This window comes from Corvus hawaiiensis, chromosome 30 (genome assembly GCF_020740725.1).
Source record: "Corvus hawaiiensis isolate bCorHaw1 chromosome 30, bCorHaw1.pri.cur, whole genome shotgun sequence".
Classification (NCBI taxonomy): domain Eukaryota; kingdom Metazoa; phylum Chordata; class Aves; order Passeriformes; family Corvidae; genus Corvus; species Corvus hawaiiensis.
In genome coordinates, this window is record NC_063242.1 from 14,345,383 (window position 1) to 14,365,558 (window position 20,176).

Here is a 20,176-nt window from a genome sequence, read left to right on the forward strand (position 1 = left end):
ACCAGGAATATTATTTCAGACTGAAGATGAATGGCTCCAACAGTATTTCCACCATTTTTTTGTCATACTCTTTGGGAGCATTGAATCCTGAAGATTTAAATGTGTTTTGTTTTCACTGATGAACATTCTCTCATACATATAGTGAGGGGGAAAAACAAAAATATCACTTCATTTATGATAACAGAAAAAAATACAACTTTTCAAAGTAGCTTAGTAAAAACGGTGCTTTATTATCCAGCAACTAGTCCCTACACGAATTCATATCAAAGGCAAAAAAGAAGTCATTGCATTTGGTCTTGTTGGCTATTCAGAGAGTATACAATTGTGACAGAAGGAGCTGGATTTTAGACTAGGCATCAGTAACAAAACTTGTAATGAAGTTAAAATATTGGATGTTCAGTCTTAGGGGTGGCTAAGCCCTAATAAGATTACTTGTTAGGCCATTTTCACATTCTATCCAGTTCCCTCTCTAAGAGATCAATGTAAGATTGAAAACCTCATTTCACTTTTCAGTAAATATAAAGGGAAAAAATGGTGAAGAAATATCACACGTGATGTCAGTAGAATATATTAGCTGTCCCAAATACATGACAGTTTTTAAAGAAGAGTCTAATTCTCAGATTTAAAGTGTGACTTATAAAAATGTAATGATAGAGCTCCTTGCTTTGCTGCCCATCAAAGCTATCGAGATCAATCCTCCTAAGATTTGCTGAAGATTGCATTCCAGGCTTGGAAACCCAACTCAGAATGTGAAAATGGCCTAAAGAGTAATCTTATTGGCTTAGCCACCCCTAAGATTGAACATCCAATATTTTAACTTGGTTAAATGTTTTGTTACTGATGCAGTCTCCACAGACCAGCTCTGAGTATAAAAGATGCAAGCAAGTAACAACTGTGACATTAGAGCAATGGTTATGTTTAAAATGGTGACAATTACAAAATTTGATAGAACTTTTCCATCACTTCATCACACTCTTTCTATGACATGGTTGCGTATAAAATCAGATGGCCTAGCTTGAAACACAGCCTCCTTACATTTCCAGAATGATCTGAAGACACCGGTAGAAAATCACAAGTTCCTGAAGTCTGATTTCCTGCCTGTGGCTGCCTGGCTTGAAATATACATTGGAATTATCTAACATCCAGGATTTTGTTATACCTTGGAGCTCCCACTAAATGGAAGGAAAATTTGCAAAGCTGGTTGAAAATGGTGGGGATCATGTTTTTCCTTGTACTTCATGAGAAATTAGGACTTCTCATGGGAATCCTGGCACCATTTCACCAGGAACACTAGCTGCCTTCGAAAGCAGACCTGTCAGAAAGCAGCCTCAATAACTGCAGGCTCTCCTGCACTACCAGAGACATGGGCTGAGTCATTTTGCCAAAGAGCTAAGTAACCACTTTCTTAGAACTTTGAAACCTGTGGCTCCCAGACATCCCTACCTCGCTGTCATGGATGTGATGAGAAACAGGCTACTCAGATGGCAGCTCTCCTTCTAATCTAGTAGTTGCTTCAGGTCCTGTAATTTTTTCAGCTGTGCCTATCACATAGGGGAGGGTGCAATTTTTTGCCGTGGTGTGCATCTTTCCCTGGTGTGTGAGTCACAGTGAGATAAGGTGAAGTGTCTGAAAGACATGCCCGCTGATAGTGATGACTTGATGACTCAAGCCTTGCGGATTTTCTAAGGCATCGATTTCCTCCTGGGAGAATTAAAATAAAAATCCCTCCATTTTACACTTCAGTGATGGATGCTGTGTTATTGTAAAGCCTTTATACTGCCAGCAGCGACTACTTAAGTACATACTACATGCTGTGGTTAAATCAGTCAATGTAAATCTTCTTGGATACATTTATCACCACCTCATCCTTTCTTCTTTATTCTTCTCTGGAACAATTTGTGCAAAACCACCCATCATTCCAAGACATCATTCAGACAACATCAACCTTCATGAAGAGCTAAACCATGCAGGCAAGGTGGCTACATAAACGTACTGGAATGTATTAGCCAAAGCCCTTTGTCCAGAGTTCCAACTCAGTAACCGGTGTGTCATGCATACATGAATGGGCATCGTCTTTTACTCTGTGGACTTTGCACTTGGTAAATTCAGGCATATCCACAGGTAAAGATATGGTATCATTTTTTTATAGGTGGAGCATAGGCACCTGATGTACTCTAATCTTGTGTTTGTTTATGCTCGTTTATTAGCTAGGGTTCTCAAGTAACAGACGTGTTAAGGTGGTGTGGCTATGCCATGAAATGAGTGTATATGCACTCTGACCACTTAGAATATGATATCCTTTTTACCCCAAATCCAGATTTTGTACTTCAGACATGGCTTTTGTTTCTTATCACCTCAGTGGGGTTATAACCCACCATGAAGAGTATCACCTGGGGTAGGACATCTTCATGTTTGTGTCCCTTCTTTTCAGTTCTAAACATTCTTTTCCCTCTTCAGAACTTTGTAATCAACAAGACATTCTGGCTTCATCCTCATTCCAAGAAACCTATTTCTCCTTCAGAAATTTCACCACCTAAAACATTGAAAAAAACAAAAATACCGGTGGGGGGAAAAAAATATATAAAAATGTTTCCTTTTCTAGTATCTTTGTCACAAGTAAACAAGTTAATCTGTTGAAACATTTTCCTACATCAATATGAGTTCATATTTCCAGCATATCTCAAGACTTCTGTTCCTTCTTACTGAGATTATGGGGAGAACCATTCTGGTGTCAAAGGTTGTGGTGTAAGAGGGGAGCTGGTTGGGTGCCAGCAGGCAGTTCAGGTTGCCACTTTGAAAGCAAATTTTCCTTGAGAATCAGGAATGACTTAGAGAGTGTGGCAAAACTCATAGGACAAACAGTATCTCTAAAGGGAATGCTGCCAGGAAAGCTATTTAATTCGCATTTGAGTTTCTGACTGTCTCAAGAAATAGCACATCAAAGTAACATTTTTATTTGGAATGTCCTTCTTTCTGAGGGCTTATTTAGATTCCTTCTATACATTTTATGCTTTTTTTGGTAAATATCTATGGTGCAAAATTGTCCCACGTTATGAGTGATGAACACACACAAGAACTTGGGTATTTGGTAGAGATTCTATAGGTTTGGTGACAACTTGGTTTTTTGCAGAGCTAGAATATAGAAATGCACTGTGTCATCCAGGCTGCATCCATTGCTCTTTCTTGCTAAACCCCTGTGAGAATTCCCAACATATATTTGTCAGCAAAGCTGCCAGTGTCTTTGAAGATGACAGGAAAAAGGGGTTTCTTTTATAAGGTGATTAACTTATATTTCAACCCTATTAAACAAGTCAAGAGAAACTGTTACTATCCTCCTAATATTTTTTTTATTTATTTTTAGTCTGTAACAACAATGCTATCACTTGCTACCCAAGTCATGTTATATTGACCAAGAGGAAGGAATGTGATGTTCGTTTTCCTCAAGGGCATCTCTCAGACATGTAAGCTGACTTCCTTATTGATTGGTTCTTGTCAATATGTAATTGGAAGCGTAGGGATCATTTCTGTTTTAGTCTGTAACAGATCATTTCCCCAGGGTACTCTACTTGATGTAGGGGAATAGGGATTTAGTTGTTAGGTATTTATCTTCTTCTTTAAATATGTATTTTACTGATGTGGAGGGAGCAGGAGTGGCACTGACTAAGTGAAATAAATGTGAATTAAATTGACTTTAGGGGAAAGGTGTTTTTGTTTTCTAAAATTCCCAATGTAGCAAAGAGAAAGGTTGAGTGTTTCATCATAAACAAAGTGTGTCTCAAAGAACTTTTCACAGATAATGGGAGAGAGAAAGCTCAGGTTCTCAGGGAGGTTTTGAGAAAAGAAGGTCAGTACTTTTCAAAGAAAACTTTTTTTTTTTTTTAAGTCTTTCAGGCAGTCTCAGGGATAAAAAATGAGTAATCTAACAGCCAGAAAAAAGAAATCTTTCCCAAGCTGCTAAATGTTTAATACCTAACCAGGAGCCTCAAAATTCTCTTTGCCACACTAAATAATGATATCTTATTAAAAACTTGTTAATAGCTGTGACACTAAATGCAAGTTTGTACAGGTCTCTTACACTTCAAGTTCTGTCAGTGTACTATTTTCAAGTTTTCACAACGTCTATGTTACCAAACAATTCCAGTAACACTTCTACACCTATGTCTTGAAAACACAATGATTGAGTATCAGGAGCCTGTCTTCCTATTTGTACAAAATACATAGCAGTGGTAAGTGATAATGCAAACTAATCTGCATCAAGACCATCTGGTAGTATCAGAAATACAGGCAATAAGGACTTTGCAATAAGGACTCTTCTTAATTGAAACAGAGGAAACCCATTCGAAATAAATATGAAAAAAGCTATATTATGCCACATTATGCTATTACTTATTCCTTCTGATCTTTAACCTGCTAAATGTGGTTAACTATTGATTTCATAGTTTTTAGTGAAAAGTCTTACTTTTGGACAGTGAGAGAGCATTTATATCAAGCAATGATTTTATCCCTGGTCCATCTGGCAAAAAATAGTATATCAAAAGAGGACCTTATTGATGGCCAAGAACTGCATTAAACAGTGAAGACATCCATCCTATCACCGATGTCAAGTCCTTAGGGAGTAACCAGCACCAATTAACAAAGGCATTTGTACAACACCTTTAGGTAATCTATCCTCCCATGAATGTTTTAATGCTTTTAAAGAAAATTATTCTGTAGCCTTGTATAAAACAACACCAAGGGGGGATAAAAAAATAGTAATCCTGCAGCTTACTCTTTTCCTTTCAGGGAAGGGAGGCAAAACCTGGTAGTGGCCTGAACAGTTTTGCAGATTAGGTGAGGGGGTGGAGGTATGAAGTAGCTACACAGACTATTTCATCAGCCTTGCTGTCCTGATTTCAGTGCGGTGCTCAGGAGATCACAGCAGGGTGTCCTGTGATGCTCTTTGCAGGGACTGAAGCTGCAGTGGTGAAGATTTTGAAGGCCAAAATGTCAAATACTTTTCCTTAAGTACCTCAAGACACAAACTTCAATCTTCAAAAGGAAAGCAGCAGAGATTTATTTTCCAGCCAATTGTACAGCTCCCCTCTCATCACTAAATTCAACTCCAAGCTAACCTAAAGCACCACAGGCACATGCTTCCAAGCCATGTAAAACATCCCATTGACAACACAAGGACTGATTCATTCAGGGGCAAAATTCTCTTTAAACACCTAAGGACAGAACAGCATTCACTTCAGATTTTCCAACACACTAATAATAGTTAAGGGGCTTACTTAGGCTTTCCATTAATTAAGTACATCACCTTTTAGTTCACAGTTATGTACCTGGGTTCCTTCTTGTTTATGCACAGCTGGAGGTAAGTACTTTTTCAAGATCATTGTAATTGCTTTGAAGCAGGGAACAGATCCTGCTGGGTATCTTCTACCAGGAACCAAACTCCTAACATATGAAACCTCTTTGAAATACTGGTTTCTCATTGCCACAGAAAAGTGGTGTTCTGTACTGTTATTTGAGTTACAGTATTTCTTGTGTACTGCTGTGTATTGAATTTGTCATGGTAATCAGAAAAGTCTTAGTCCAAAGCCCCTGTTTTTCCTTAAAAAACCCAGCTCTTCATTCATAGTCCTCACAGCTGTGGTAAAAAGTTTGAAAATATGAGCCAAACAGTGCAACAAACTGTTGGTGTGGTTAAACACCTCTTGAAATGATAACACTAACAGGAATGAAATACTGCATACTTCTTAAGTGAGTGTTAATTCTTAACTCCTAGACACGAGTCTGAGGGAGGGACACAAAGCAAGATGAAAAAATAAATGTACACCAAAATAAAAACATACAAAAGAGGAAGTATCTTATGAGCCATACTAGTTACTGCTGCTATACAAAGCAACTGGTAACTGGAAGCTCACTTTCTACTGAGAGCTACTATTCTTAATTTCTAAGCAGATGCTGGCCACTCAGATCACTCTCTTCTAATGGATAAATCAAGTAACTTAGCAAAAGGATTTTCAGATCCTCTTTTTCTGGTTTTTGGGAGTTCACCTGGACTGCAGGATCCCCCAGGAATGCATTCACTTTCTGCTAAAAGGCCAGTCACACGTTTCAAGCAGCATTTAAATCCCAGGCAAGTAATCCAGAGACTGCAGACAGCCCTTTTTCAAGAGCAAATGATGTGCAAAATGGGAGCTATTTTGTTCTGCTTTACTGAAACCAGAGATATCCCCAAATCAGAGGCATTTAAAACATTTATTAGCATTAATCATTGTAGGTTAAATAAAACACAAAAACTACATTTTAGGGAAAAAAATATTATTAGGTATGATACAGCTAATATGTAAAACAGAAGGTAAAGTATTAACAGATTGCAGCATCCCATACATGAAGCAAGTGGGTCCAGCCCAATCAAAGCTCTTATTTAAACAAAACAGAAGAGTACCTAGCAGGTGATTTTAAACTGGCAATTTATCACTGACTCTGGTTTAAATAATTAAGGGTAGGTTAGTAAAATATATCACTGTACTGAAACAGTCTGATGACAGAATGCTCACATATGTAACCTATCTAGCCACACTTGTTCCCAATGTGCCATGAAGGATTAGTGGAAACATGGGATGACAAGTTTTTTAGGTGTTACATTTAAGCACCTTAGATAGACATGCTGTACTGTGAGCAAAAACAGTAAGTTTTTTCTCTTGAGTGTCACTTTATTACTTTTGAGTCCCAATTCCTGAATAATAACGACCCTTTTTAGATTCCTCAGTCTGCAAGACAAACATTTTCTAGAATATGCCATTTTCATGCACAAGAATGGCAAGTCAACAATTGTACCTATGTGTATCTCTATCTCCTTGCTACCTTTGATCCACAACTTTAAGTTCATAAAGGTGAAACGATCATTAACAAAAAAATGTACTTACAGAATACAATGTGTAGTATATGAGAACCAGACATAGTGAAAAAACACTACATGTCAGCAGAACAATACAAAAGTGTACTTATATACACACATATATGCAGAGCATATACGGAAACTAGTTCCTTCATAATTTTGTTTTTTAAACTAGTTCACGACAAGCCAGAAAAGCAAGTCACCCACAACTGGACAGTCACAGTCTTGAGTCATGGTGCAAACAAGCTCCACCAAATACCCTTGGCACTATAGCCTGCGCCTCAGTCCTGCTGCCAGCTCTCTTGAGAAAATCAGTCTTGGAGAAACCCAGCACCAGCTGGCTGACCAAGAACTGCAGCATTGATATTATTATTATTATTATTATTAGAGAAGATCAGTTACACAGTCAGGTGCTCCAGTACAGTAATTTAGCTTTTCACCAGCCATTAACTACTAAGAGGAATTCCAGTTGCTGCTGAAACTTTCAACTCTGAGATTGGGGGTTTTTCTGTCATTTTTCTGGCTGTTTATGAAGGGTGGTGGTACTTTCCAAGCAACACAGGCAACCAATGGAAGCAGAAATAATGAATTTTACATTTTAAAATCACTATTTTTATAACAAGCCATTGCCCCATTTGAAGAGACATGTTAAAGCTGCACCTTAGCTTTGCCAAACAGCGGAGAGGCAACAACACTGTCAAAGGTGAGCCCTGTGTTCAAAGAAAATGCGAGATGCTCTGCACAGCATATTGGCCTGTTATTTTTCTTCTGGCTTCAGACTTCCCCACTGAAGCTCCCAGTAACCCAAATCTCAAGAACTTATACAATCAGAATTCTTATTAATTTAAATATTTTTCTTGTCTAAAAGCAGAATAAAGTGATTTAGATTTGCCCCACCGAAAGCAAAACCTATTTAATCACCATTCAAATTTTAAAATCTGTCAGAGATCCACTGTAAAAACTTTCAATTTTAAACAATTTTACCATTTAACTCATAAACCTGTTCTTATTCACATACTGCTCAAAGCCAGCTGTGAGATCTGGTTGTTCAGGACAGTATCTCATAAAGATCAGCATCAATTGCCAGTTCGAACATAAATTAGAGTATAGAAGGTACTCACAAAATTGTCTTACAAAGCTTTCAGACATCTCAGTTAGGATTTAGTAAGTTTTGAGATGCCATGTTAAAAAAAATATGAATATGTGACACTGATTTACAAAAGCTTAAAAATCAATTATGGATATCTGCTATATGTTGAACTAAAGTTTATGACACCTCTGAAAACATGGGTTCAATCTCACCTTGTTTTCTGGGTAACTGGTCTAGCCTCTTACTGTGTTTTACTTAAGAGGAATCAGATCTCTTCCAGCATTTGGTCATAGACCCCATAAAATGTATGAACCTGTGATGTTGGTAAGTTTGGTATTTCCTTAGCACTGAAGGCCAGGTTAAGCTTCTCCCTCCCCAGCCAAGTGAAAGAGCCAGGCATCCCTGGCAGACTTGCTTGTACTGGGATGGAATTAAATGTTCCCCAAAGGAGCCTGTCTCCCTTCCCAGCTATCAACAATGATGATTACTGAATTTTCACTTAAATAACCCTGGACTATCAGTAAAGTAGTTGCTGCAATGAGTCAGAGACATGGATCATATAGCAGCACACCTGAAAACTGGAAGTTTACCCAAAATATCCAAGGGCGTATTTTCTAGTATGAGTGTTTCCAAAGGAGGCCAAAGTATATGAGAAATTGATCATATGTGAAAAAACAATGCAGCGCAGATTCTTAGATAAAATCCAGAGGGATATTTCCCACCTATACTACTTCAAGCAATCTGGAGACAAAATGTTCCTGTTGATTTTATCTGGCTCTGTTTCAAGCCCTAACAATTAGTGACATTTTATCTAAGCAATCTCACAACCAGCCAATAAGGTCTGGTTTTTTATGTATCAACACGGAAACCATGCTCTAGGCTGCCTACTCATGATTTATTGTGGAAAGTTATTTTTCCCTTTTGTTTGCTTTTCATAAGCCCTCCTGAAAATGTGCAGTGACCACAATTTTCCTCCTAAGAGAACAAATTAATGTTGTGGAATGCAGGCTGGGCTCTGGTTTTGAATCCAACATTTCTTACTCTAATTCCCATTTCCAGTGAAATTGATGAAGAAGATAAATTTGGATTTTATCATCTCAGTCACACACATTCTTAACAGATGGAAGTTAGTGGAAAACACATACAGTTTTACATTATTCCTAGTTCATAACCCTCTGTAGGAATTTTTTCCTATACTGCATTTCCAAGTGCATCACGCTTCAAAGATATCACACAGTGGGTCTTCCACACCACAACCCCACACAATTGAGGAGACTACTCCACAAATTCAGGGAATTCTATTTGTAAGCAAACATTCAGGTTTGTTTTATTAGACTCCAGACTCTAACCCCAAATTATATTGTGCTCTCTTATGCAGGTTTTGTACAGAAATATCATTCTTCCAACTCAAAGACCTCTCGGAGCACAGCAGTGAGACCATGAGGAGTGGGGCACTGTGGCACCCTCTTTCAGAAACCAAGGAATAGGCAACTTTGAACAGAGACAAATTTGGTCTGGGGCACAGATTTGGAGGAACCCTGGTAAATAGTGGAGATTAAGCCTGTTTTTATGCTCTTTTTACATTTTCAGTAATTATTGAAGCCCACACCCTGCACAGGGAGTGATTCCAGTCAGCACAGTGGCTGGATTTTCACTTCTTTCTGAAGCACACTGGAACTGTACGGGGTCCAGCAGTTCCCTTCATGACAACTCCGTCTTCCACATACACAGCACTTCCTCACACAGATTTTGACTTCCAGTCCATAAAAACTGCATTCGCTCATCCTTTGGATCCTTTTTTTTCTCTTTAGTTAGCAAATTCAGTCCATTTCTTGCTGATGTTTACTGAAAGTAGATGAAGCTGAAGATTTAGAAAAATAGTGAAGCAGAGTCCAGCTAAAAAGATGGCAGAGAAACCGTAAGCCAAAATTCAGGTTTTATGGGTTTTTTTTCACCCTATTATTACAGAGAATACTCTAAAAACATGCCAAGTCCACTTTGCAATTGTAAGAAGGTAAGTTTTTGCAGCAAACCTGAATTTTATATATAAACTGATCTTTTTATTAAAAAAAAACCCAAAACCCAATAGTCACTGGTTCAAACAGAGAATTGGAGTACTTTGACACTGTAATTTTGACAGGATATTAGAGAGGATTTTCCAACTGGGTTTTTCAAAATCCCTTTGAAGTAAAGCCTTCTGCTTCTGGTCCTTGTGTTATTGCTCATGGGAAGTGTTGAAATTACTGCTTTCAAGATAAGGAGCCACGTCACTGAGACCACAAAGTCCTTTCTCAGTGAAAAAAAAAGCAAATGGTGCTGTTTTTCAAGTAAACCTAAAAAGATCAAGTTGGGTCAGCAGCACCGCCTACCCGTCTGTGAAGTCTGCCTTCCAAGTTTGATTGCTCCATTGTTACTATTTTCATGAGGATCTAAGGGTGGAATTTGCCGACCTGAAACACATGAGGAGACATGAATTCAATTTTCCTGATACAAGAACAACACCTGTGCAGGTAACAGAAGAATTTAGGTTGCATAAGAATGACAGATTCTAAAATGCATAAGTGAAACTTTACAAGAAAATTAACAAACATCCATACCTTGAATATTTTTCCTTGTATCCTGCTTATGAAAAAAGACTTTCACATTAAAAAAAAATGAAATAAGGCTATTGAGAAGGCATGAAGTACACTGAAATTATATTATCCATGTATTTTAAAAAAAATAGTTATCTTACTGAGCTCCTTACAACTTAGAAAGAGAAAACTCTAATCCTTCTCCTAATTCCATTTAAATGTGAATGGTGCAAGTTTAATGACATTGTGCCTGTCCTAAATCTGCATGCCATTTAGTCCTTGCACACTGGAGTTTTACCCAGCACTGTAACTAAACACATGGTGCCTTTACTTGACAAAGAAAAATAGATCTGTTCTTTCCATTGAATCCCTTCCTCCTTTTTAGGGGTACCCACGTCTTTCCAGCTGACAGCTTCAATTACTTAACATCGCCACCACCCCCTCCCCCACAAACTCTCCTGATTTTTTAATCATCTTATGGAGTAATATTTAAAGTGTTTGAAAGAGTTTCAGCCATTACAGGAGAGCTAGAGATCTCTCCTGGAGCAGAAGGGCACTGCTCCAACTCCCTCCCCTGTATGCCCTTTTAGTACTGCTGCATCTTTTGTCTAACTGGCTTCCTATTAGTGGACAACATACAATGTGCTTAATAAGAAGAATTATAAATGGAAAAAAAAGATTCTCCCAGGTCCAATCCATCCTGTGTCTCTCTCTGGTGTGCATCTGGCTTTTGCATTAAACCCTTGTGCGAGCTCTCCATCAGTACCTTGAGATCTTACAGTCGTGGTAATGCACTTTCTCATCATTTTGTGGATTTCCTAAAATTTTTTTTCTGAAGCTGACTCCATTTTTTATGAATTACTCCTGGGTTTACCATTACCCATGTTAAGTAACATGAGTTAAAATATTTAACACTTGTTTCTTATATACCACTTTCAAAGAACACAGAGTTCTTATGAACAGCTCATCATAATCCAGGTGGATTTTACAGTTTAGATTTCCCCGTCCTTTGCTTCAGTTATTCACAGCTCTCTCTTACCAAATGTTCTATGAATTATGTACCTATGTTGAAGCCTGAGTCCTACAAATTATTTGGTGGAGTGGTTGTGGGTGGGTGAGTTAAAAGCATTCAAGTAAAATCCAATCCCAATGAAATCAGACAGCAAAATTTGATCTGTAAAACTTGTCCTTAAATTACCTTTGGCCAAGATTCAAATTTTCTCTTACTCAGTTCTGCACAGGTATGACTTTTAAAGCAGATAATCTTGTGTGTTTGTACAACTGAATGAGAAAGGGAAAAATCCTCATGTTACTAAGGTAAAGATACTGTATTTCATCCAACAGAGTGAAAAATGTGTATCTTGAGGGCCAAAGCATGTATAAGCACTGACATTACAATTCTGAACTCTATTCAGGACACTAAAATATCAACTTCACATCCTGCTTAACATTCCGTTCGGACTTCATGTTTGTAAAGTAAAATAAAAAGCAGAATAGGTGGTTATAGACCCAGCTGTTACATGCATTAGTTCTGTTGGCTTCGTTTGGAGACAAAGAGAATCCACTAATTCTTAAAACTCTAGAGAATCTGAAGAACATGGTATCTGTCAGAGGCTTTCCAAGAAGGCAATGCTGTCATCATAGAGACCTGCAGGGAACTTCTGCATTAGGTACCTAACACTTCCAAAGTGCTTTCAACTCACTCCCAGGGTAATAAAATCCTGTCGATCTGACCCAGACAGAGCACAGTGTAGCTAAAACCCCTGGAATCTACATGTTTCCATAATCTCCCATTAAGCAAATACCCTCTAAACATTTGATTCTTCTAACAGTAACTTTGGAAGAGAAGAGCTTTAATGTGCAAACTAGCCTTTCATTTTAGAACTCTGCATTAAACAAAGACATTAACTGTATCTGTTTTTCATGCAGCTTTTCATATTTCTTATGAGTTTCAAGTCTTTTCTACAGTACTCCTGATGTGTATGCCAAGAAGCAGGCAAACTTATCTCTGGAGCAAAAACCTTGCAGGCTTCAAGGTCAGCAAGCAGTTTGTCCAGTTCAGACCAGGACACAATATATGTTGTTAAGAATCACCCAGATTTAAGTAATTTCTCAAAACAATAAAACCCACGCAGATAACAACTATAAATAATAAAGACAAAAAAATCTCTAGACCTATTTGCTGGTTAGTTATTCTAGCCTTTGAACTTAAGCACTGTTTGTCAGGAACTAGCCATGTCTTTTGCTGTTTTGGTATCACCACCCCCTCCTTGAACTCAATGCAAGGAAACAAATGTTTAAACAGTCTAAACTTCTACTTTTTCGAGTTTGAGAATATTTTTTCAGTGGGTGATTCTTCTCTCATTTATTATTTTCTTATTACCAGAATTATTAAACCATCAAGTTGAATCATTTTAGTTTACCCAAGCAGCTTTTACCATGACAGGAGTAACTACCTTGGAGCATAAAGCTCAGTCTAACAACTGAGAACCAGCTCTACAGCAAATGATACAGTGATTTTTCATTAGGCATCAGGGAAAGTGAATAAAAAAATCAGTCAGTCTTTCCCTAGGCCTCCTTGACAGTAGGCAATGTAACAGAGGAAGGCCCAAGCAACAACAGAACACTAAGGATGAGCAGTGAAATGCTGAGCTTGCACCTACACTTCCTGCTTCTAACCTAGCTCAATCACTACTGCCACCTAAAAGCACTGTGATCATCTCATCTTGTCATTCAGCTTCTGATAAATATGGCATCAATATTGCTGACACCAACTCAAATATAGCTGGCACTGAGTCAGGATCAACAGAGGTCACAAACTGAATTAATTTTGGAAAGTATATACTCATTTAAAATTTGTATCTCACTGGCATCCATAGTCTCTGTTCCAGAGCAATAAAAAATACCCCAGTATCAAATACCATAAATTAATAATGCTGTAGGATATTTCTTTCATGCAGGTTATGTCAGAAAGAAGCAGCAGTCCTCTGACATCCAGCCCTGCAATTCTCATGCTGAAGAAATAAAAACATTAAGGCAATTCCTCTTCAAACTGAAGACTGCTTGGTAAAGATTGAGTCAGGACCATGAGAGATTGAACTTGTAGACTAATAGAATGGTTTGGGTAGGAAGGGACCTTAAAGATTATCTAGTTCCAACCCCCCTGCCATGGACAGGGATGTCACTCACTAGATCAGTGTGCTCAGGGTGTTATTCAACCTGGTCTTGAACACTTCCAGGGATGGGGCATTCACACCCTCTAAGGACAACCTCTTCTCATCTCTTGCTTGACTTAAGATGACAAAATAGACCACAGACAGTCTTCGCCCTGTTTTGAAGAGCAGGACACAACTCACCAGCTTGCCAAAGATCTCCAGGAGTGCGTCTTAGGATTCCAGATGAAATAGTTAATCACAAGGAATGCATGCACATTTATCTAAGAATTCTGCAGCTGAACTGGTGAAATGAGGAACTCGAAGATAAAATATTACTGAGGTGGTATAAAAGTCCCATATGGTTCCTATTGCTGATATTCCTACAGACTAAGTTGCTGACTGCAATTTAAAATTTGATTTTGCACTATTATTAAATATATGATTATATATTTTGGTTTCATTTCACTAAGGTTTAGACCATGTTTCACAGATTTTGTGCAACAAAATTGTTTTGTAACCATCCACCTCTGCGCATTCCCAAAGAGGTCTTGGTGTCCTCCGTTCTCTCATTCCAATAAACACTGGTGTGTAAAATAAAAAGTGTCACAAGAGACTGCTCAAATGTAGGGTTACAGAAAATGTCACAGTTCTGAAGTGAATCATCCAGATTAACAGATGAAAAGCCCTAAAGCAACTGCATCTCCTCCTTTCTGGCATGTTTGAGTCGGGCTGAGGCAGTCCAGGATGAAGGTCAGAGTCTTCTCCAAAGCCTGGTAGAGTTCCAACTCCTGCTACTGAATCTGAGATTTGTTAAGAGATTAATCAGCATTGTGGGCGTTGCTGTTCTAAGAGTGCCAGAGGCAAAGAGATTGGGAAATGGGAGGGTGGAATAAGAGATAAACAAAATGGGGATGAAGAAAAATGAAAACTGGAGCAGAGAAGCAAGAGAGACAACAGAGACTGGGTAACAGCTCATTGAGCAGAACTTGAAGAAATACGGACAGGGATTGCTCTGCTGCAGCTGGAAGCAGAAGGCATCATCACAGTAATAAAAGCTGCTCTCTTTATTCCTTTTTGAATGTGATGCTCCAGTTGGAAGCTGTGACATTCACTAGCATGAAAGGAAAGGTTGGGATCAGCCTTCAAACTGAGCATTAAGGCTGAGTAAAAAACTCGCAACAGTTACCATGCTGGTAAAGGGACAAACACAACAGTGCATCGAACAGATAACTCATTTACTGTGGAAACAGATGTGTTGTGATCAACCTGAGCTGGCACAACCAGATGATGAAGTCAAGTCCCAAAGGCTCACAGAATATGCTGAGTTGGAAGGGACCCACAAGAATTATCAAGTCCAACTCCTGGCCTTACACAGGACACCCCAAGAGTCACATCATATGACTGACAGCACTGTCCAACTGTGTCTTGAATTCTGCCAGGCTTGGTGCCATGACCACTCCTCTGGGGAGCCTGTTCCAGTGCCCAACCACTCTCTGGGTTAAGAACCTTTTCCTAATACCCAACCTAAACCCAGACACAACTTCAGGCCATTCAAGAGTCCTGCTATCTAACACAACAACAATTCTGCTAAGGATAAGAAGCAATCAGAATGCCATGCAGTGGCTTTCTGTGCTGTTCTTTCCATTTTCCTGAAAATCATGTACAACATAATTTTTAGGGGGCTAAAGGAAGGTGAAATCCATTTCACTCTGCCCCAGAGCAGCAGCCTGACAGCTGTCAGAGCTCAGGTGAGCTTTTCTAATGGCTCACCTGAGAAAAGGTTAACTTCTTCAAGCAGTGGTAAAACAGCTATACAATGGCCAGAACCTCCTCCTCAAATTGCCAGCTGTGCCACAGCAAGATGAGCCCCTGCAAACCTCATTAATAAAGAACAGCCACCCGTGAAGACAAGGCAGAGTGAAGCAGGCACATCTGATCCAACAGTTTTGGCAGTTTTCTGCACCTGTAGGACTTAAGACAGTCCCATTTCCTATCTCCCCACATTCTTTCATGCTCTGAAACCCATTTCTGTGGTATTTTAGAAGTTTCCCACATGGGTTATAAAGCTTGGCTCACTAGTCTGCCTCTAGTTCTTTCTTCCCCCCATATTTATAGTGAGGTTAAGATTTCCCCAATTGACAGAGATGACTATTTACTCATGTTGTAAGTTTTCATGTACGGGAACACAATAAATTTTACAATAAAATCTATTGCATAACTAAACATAGTTAAGTTGCAATTGTTTTAATACTCCTAATAGCACAGCTAACAGCATCTAACTAACGCAAGAAATTAAAGCCTTTGGTTTGGTTTTATTTAATGCAAAAGCATAGATTGCTGACACAAGTTCTTGCTTAGGGGAAGCAGCAATACAACAACATTTTGCTCATTTAATTAAAATCTCCAGGAAAAACCCAAACAAATATTTAAATCCTGCATGTGTCAAAGTAAACAACAGTATTCCTAATTACTTTAATTACTAAGAGATCCAACCTTGAATCAAGGTCCTGCTGTAATTAACTTTGGGCTGTGTTAGTTTATTTACTACTGTTTTAAGTTGAAGAGCTCTCCTTGGTTGGAGAGAAATCCAGTACCCCACATGTTTAACTATAGGAATAGTCTAAAGGTCATTAAGTTTTGCTCTATTCACTAAAGTTCGAAAGCAAGAGGACAACTAATCCTGGAACACAGGGAACATAAACTGTAAAGAATATAACAACTTCAGATGTAAGTTTGGACAATGTTATTCCATGCTTTCACACCCCCTACAAAAATTCAGTTATGAGTTTGGACTACCTTAAAAATTGACATACGTGAAATTTCTTGTAACCTAAATGTACTTTCTTTTCTTAAAACATCTTTCATAGACCTCTTCAAAGTACTTCACAGGTATCTGCAGATCAGCAGATAAAAGGATGAAAACCACCATACTCATCACTCACAAAGCTTGAAGACTGTTAATCTGCAATTTCACCCATCTGAGTCAGTGCAAATATTGAATGTCTGTTGGAAAGGATCCCTTCCCCATTCCACAGGTATTTCATACTTTCCTCTTTAGTTTGTCCAGTATACAACTGGTTAAACTGTAAACTAGAGATTGAGTTTGATTTGGTTCTTTTAATCTCCCAGTATTTCTAGGAAACAAGTATTTGGGTTACATTAAATATTCAATATATGAGCTGCTGGCAAGGCATCAGAAAATCAATAGCTTCATACATTTATAACTGAGCATTTACCACATGAAAGGCTGAATCCCAAGACAGAAATTCTGCTCTCATTAGGAAGCTTCATCTAGGAAGAATGTTCTTATCTGGATTTTTAAACATCAGCCTGTCTCTCCTTCTCATAGTACAAGCATCAGTAAGAGCAAGCATGCTAACTACTCTTTGCACAGTCTCCATAGCGTGGTTCTGACAACGTTCTTCTCCACTTTCTTCTCACCCTCAACAGAAAATGCTGAAATGCTTCAATCTTGCCCACTTTGGTAGCACACCAATCTCCCACTTTTGTTGGATGGGGCCTTAAGCAACCTGAGGTACTGGGTGGCATCCTTGCCTGTGGTAGGGGAGTTGAACTAGATGATCTTTAAGGTCCCTTCCAACCCAAACCATTCTATGGTCCTATGATTTGCCAGACTTTAAAGAAAATAACACATGGCCATAACATTTTTGTTTGTTTTGTTTAAACACAAGTTTATGTCATGTTTCACTTGGCTAGGTATTCTTCAGTGGCTTGCTTGTCCCACCAGCCTGCTCCCCTCTGGAGCTCCTGATGCAGCCTGGTATAAACCTGGAACCCACAGCCTCGGCTCTGCTGTGCACCCAGGGTGGCTTTTACGTAATCTGCTCTTTCATATCTGGGGCACCTTCACGCTGAGGTAGCAGGCAACACACACAGGCTGAAGAGAAACAGCTGGGTGTGTACCAGATTTGAATAAGGTAGCTAAGGCTTATTTGAGCTGGTAAATGAACAGGTGTCTGAGAATTGCAAGGGTTTGATTGCCACTTAATGATAGTACACGTGGGGCAGCTTGTTTAGTCTTTGAAAACCAGCCAGGCACAAGCAAAGGTCAGTGGGCTAAAGTCCCACAAACAAGAAGGGGCAATACAGAACTGGTACGACCCCCTGCACAGGCACAACTTTATTAAACCGCTATTGTATAATACATTCCTGGCATTTTTGCTGCTGCCAAGGTATAAACCAGCAACAAGGAGCCACTGTGCCTATGATTCTTTTAAGGCTGAGAATAAAGTTAATAACATTTGTTCCTATAGAAACAGCTATTAAGAAAGAATTACTAGAACAAATGAAAAAGCACTAAACTGTTAAGCCCTTTTTATGTCAAAAACCTTTAAAGAAAGACATTGGGAAAAATCTAGCTCAAATTGGGAATATACAACTGTATTAAAAATATTCGTTTCATGTTTACAGAGACATAAATCAGTCACGTGATATTTCACAATCACAGAAAGCTTTCAGCCAGGCACTGCTAAACAAACCCAGGCTAAGTGTAGTGGCTTACCATTTGAAATCCCATGGGTACAACAGAACCCAGGAGCTGCATGCAGCCCATTACTCAGCTCAGCACAAACTCCCCAGTGCAGAGAACACTGATTTTGCTGACTCCCAAGCTCAGTGCCTCCTCAGCCTTATTTACCCAAGTACAGGGACTGCAGAATACCTCTCCTGCCAAATTTGACCCATTTTCAAAAGATCAGAAACTTTTACTGATTCTAGTCTTTCACATCTTGTATTTTCTTGAGACAAATTAAGGATGATGGATTTGTGTTGAGACCGTGCTATGAAGACATCCCTCTAAGCAGCCAAATCCTCAAATTCTGAGACAAACATATTTAAAAAATATTTTAAGCACAGTGTAATATAATAACCTTAGAAATGAAGCAAACTTTCTATAATCTCTGTAATTTTTCCAAGATTTATCTGGCTATCAACAAAACATCCCAGTTCCCCTTTTTTTCTTTACACCTTCTTTCTATCATTATGAGTACATTTTTTCTATCATACTATACCACTCCATTCACAACATTATCCCTGGAAAGAAACAGTTGTTAGACATCTCAGAAAGGAAAAATGTTTATGTTAAAATGCCCCTGAGAAATGAAAAGCATAGGCAAGAAGGAGGTAAACTTTTTAGCTAAAATAAAATGAAGTCTACCCTTTGTGCTTGGGCTATCGATTTCAAGGAGGATTTAATAGAGAAATTCTCCACACATGTTGGAATATCCTTTCAAACCTCGACTGTAAAACAGACAACACATACAGTCTACCTGCAAAGTCCAAGGTAAAAAGAAATTGCTGCTTCCTTGTTCAGAGGCCAGGGAGCTGCACCATGCCCTTCATAAGCAGCACAGGGAGAAGGGCAGGAGCTCTCAGGCAGCATGAAAGCAAAACTAAGGCTGCAGCATGACTTTTAGGGCACCACACAAACAAAATTAGTCAACAGGATTTCATACTCTGAAAAGGCAGAAATGCTGCTATGCAACTTGGGCAGAGACAGACTTTTTTGGAAATTGCAGCAAGACTGAAGCGGTGTAAAACATCAGAAAGTTACTTATCCATACCCTCTGCCCAGTCACAACCACACTAATTAATTCTACTGCTAATCAAGCATTTTTCACTTGGTTTCCATTATATTTCTATCAACATACTCTACCAACTCTCTCCTTTCTCTCTGCTGAGTGTTTGATAAGGTCACACATAGATCCACTGAGACCAAATATTTCTATATATAGAAGTAATTGCCTGTGGAATTAAGTGCACTTGCCTGGGTATCTAGTTCATACTAAACTTAATTTAGCTGATTTTCCTCATCTATTATATTCATTATTAGGGACGGTGCACACCGCCAGCTGCAGCAATGCCTATCAAAGATGGAAACTAATTATCTAATTACGTGGCAAGAATGAGTTCCTCTGCAAGAACATCCACAACCATCAGATGCAGACAAACAAGTAAACTATCACAGCAAAGAACTAGTTCCTCCAGACAGCCATGTAGCACACACCTCCTTTTTAAAGGAGGCAAAAGAATGGTAGTGTATTCTAGGAATACTGGTTCTCATTAGCTATTTCAAACACATCCCATGTAAGCAAAACAAACAGTTGAACAGGCCCCATCTCAGGTAAAGTGTGCTAGATAACATCAGCTGACTACAAATACGTGAAATAAAACAAAATAAAATAAAATAACTTCAGGGGAACAAGGCTGAGTGTCTGGACATGCTCTCTCCTAGGTCTCTGCACCCTAAAACAGGATTCAGGGAGAGGAAGAAACACCAGTAGTGGAAGAAGATCAGACCTTTCAAGGAAGAAGATCAGAAGCTCTTAAGAAATCTTAACCCATACAAGCCTGAGGATGCATAGGGAGCAAGGCCATTCTTTATCATCCCTGTTGTTTTTGAAAGGTTATGGAAAAAGGTGAATGTTTTATCTGTCTTCAAACAGGGCAATAA

At 38.8% G+C, this 20,176-nt stretch overlaps 1 protein-coding gene across 2 annotated transcripts in view; it reads right to left on the minus strand.

Moving 5' to 3' along the window:
• Nucleotides 1–206: 206 nt before the first annotated feature.
• Nucleotides 207–20,176, minus strand: part of RAB31 (RAB31, member RAS oncogene family) — a 66,675-nt gene continuing 46,705 nt past the window's right edge. For both annotated transcript variants that reach the window (XM_048289431.1, XM_048289430.1), the window contains exon 7: nt 207–10,426. In XM_048289431.1, the coding sequence (XP_048145388.1) occupies nt 10,329–10,426 (98 nt within the window). In that variant the 3' untranslated portion in view covers nt 207–10,328. The remainder of the gene's footprint in view (nt 10,427–20,176) is intronic.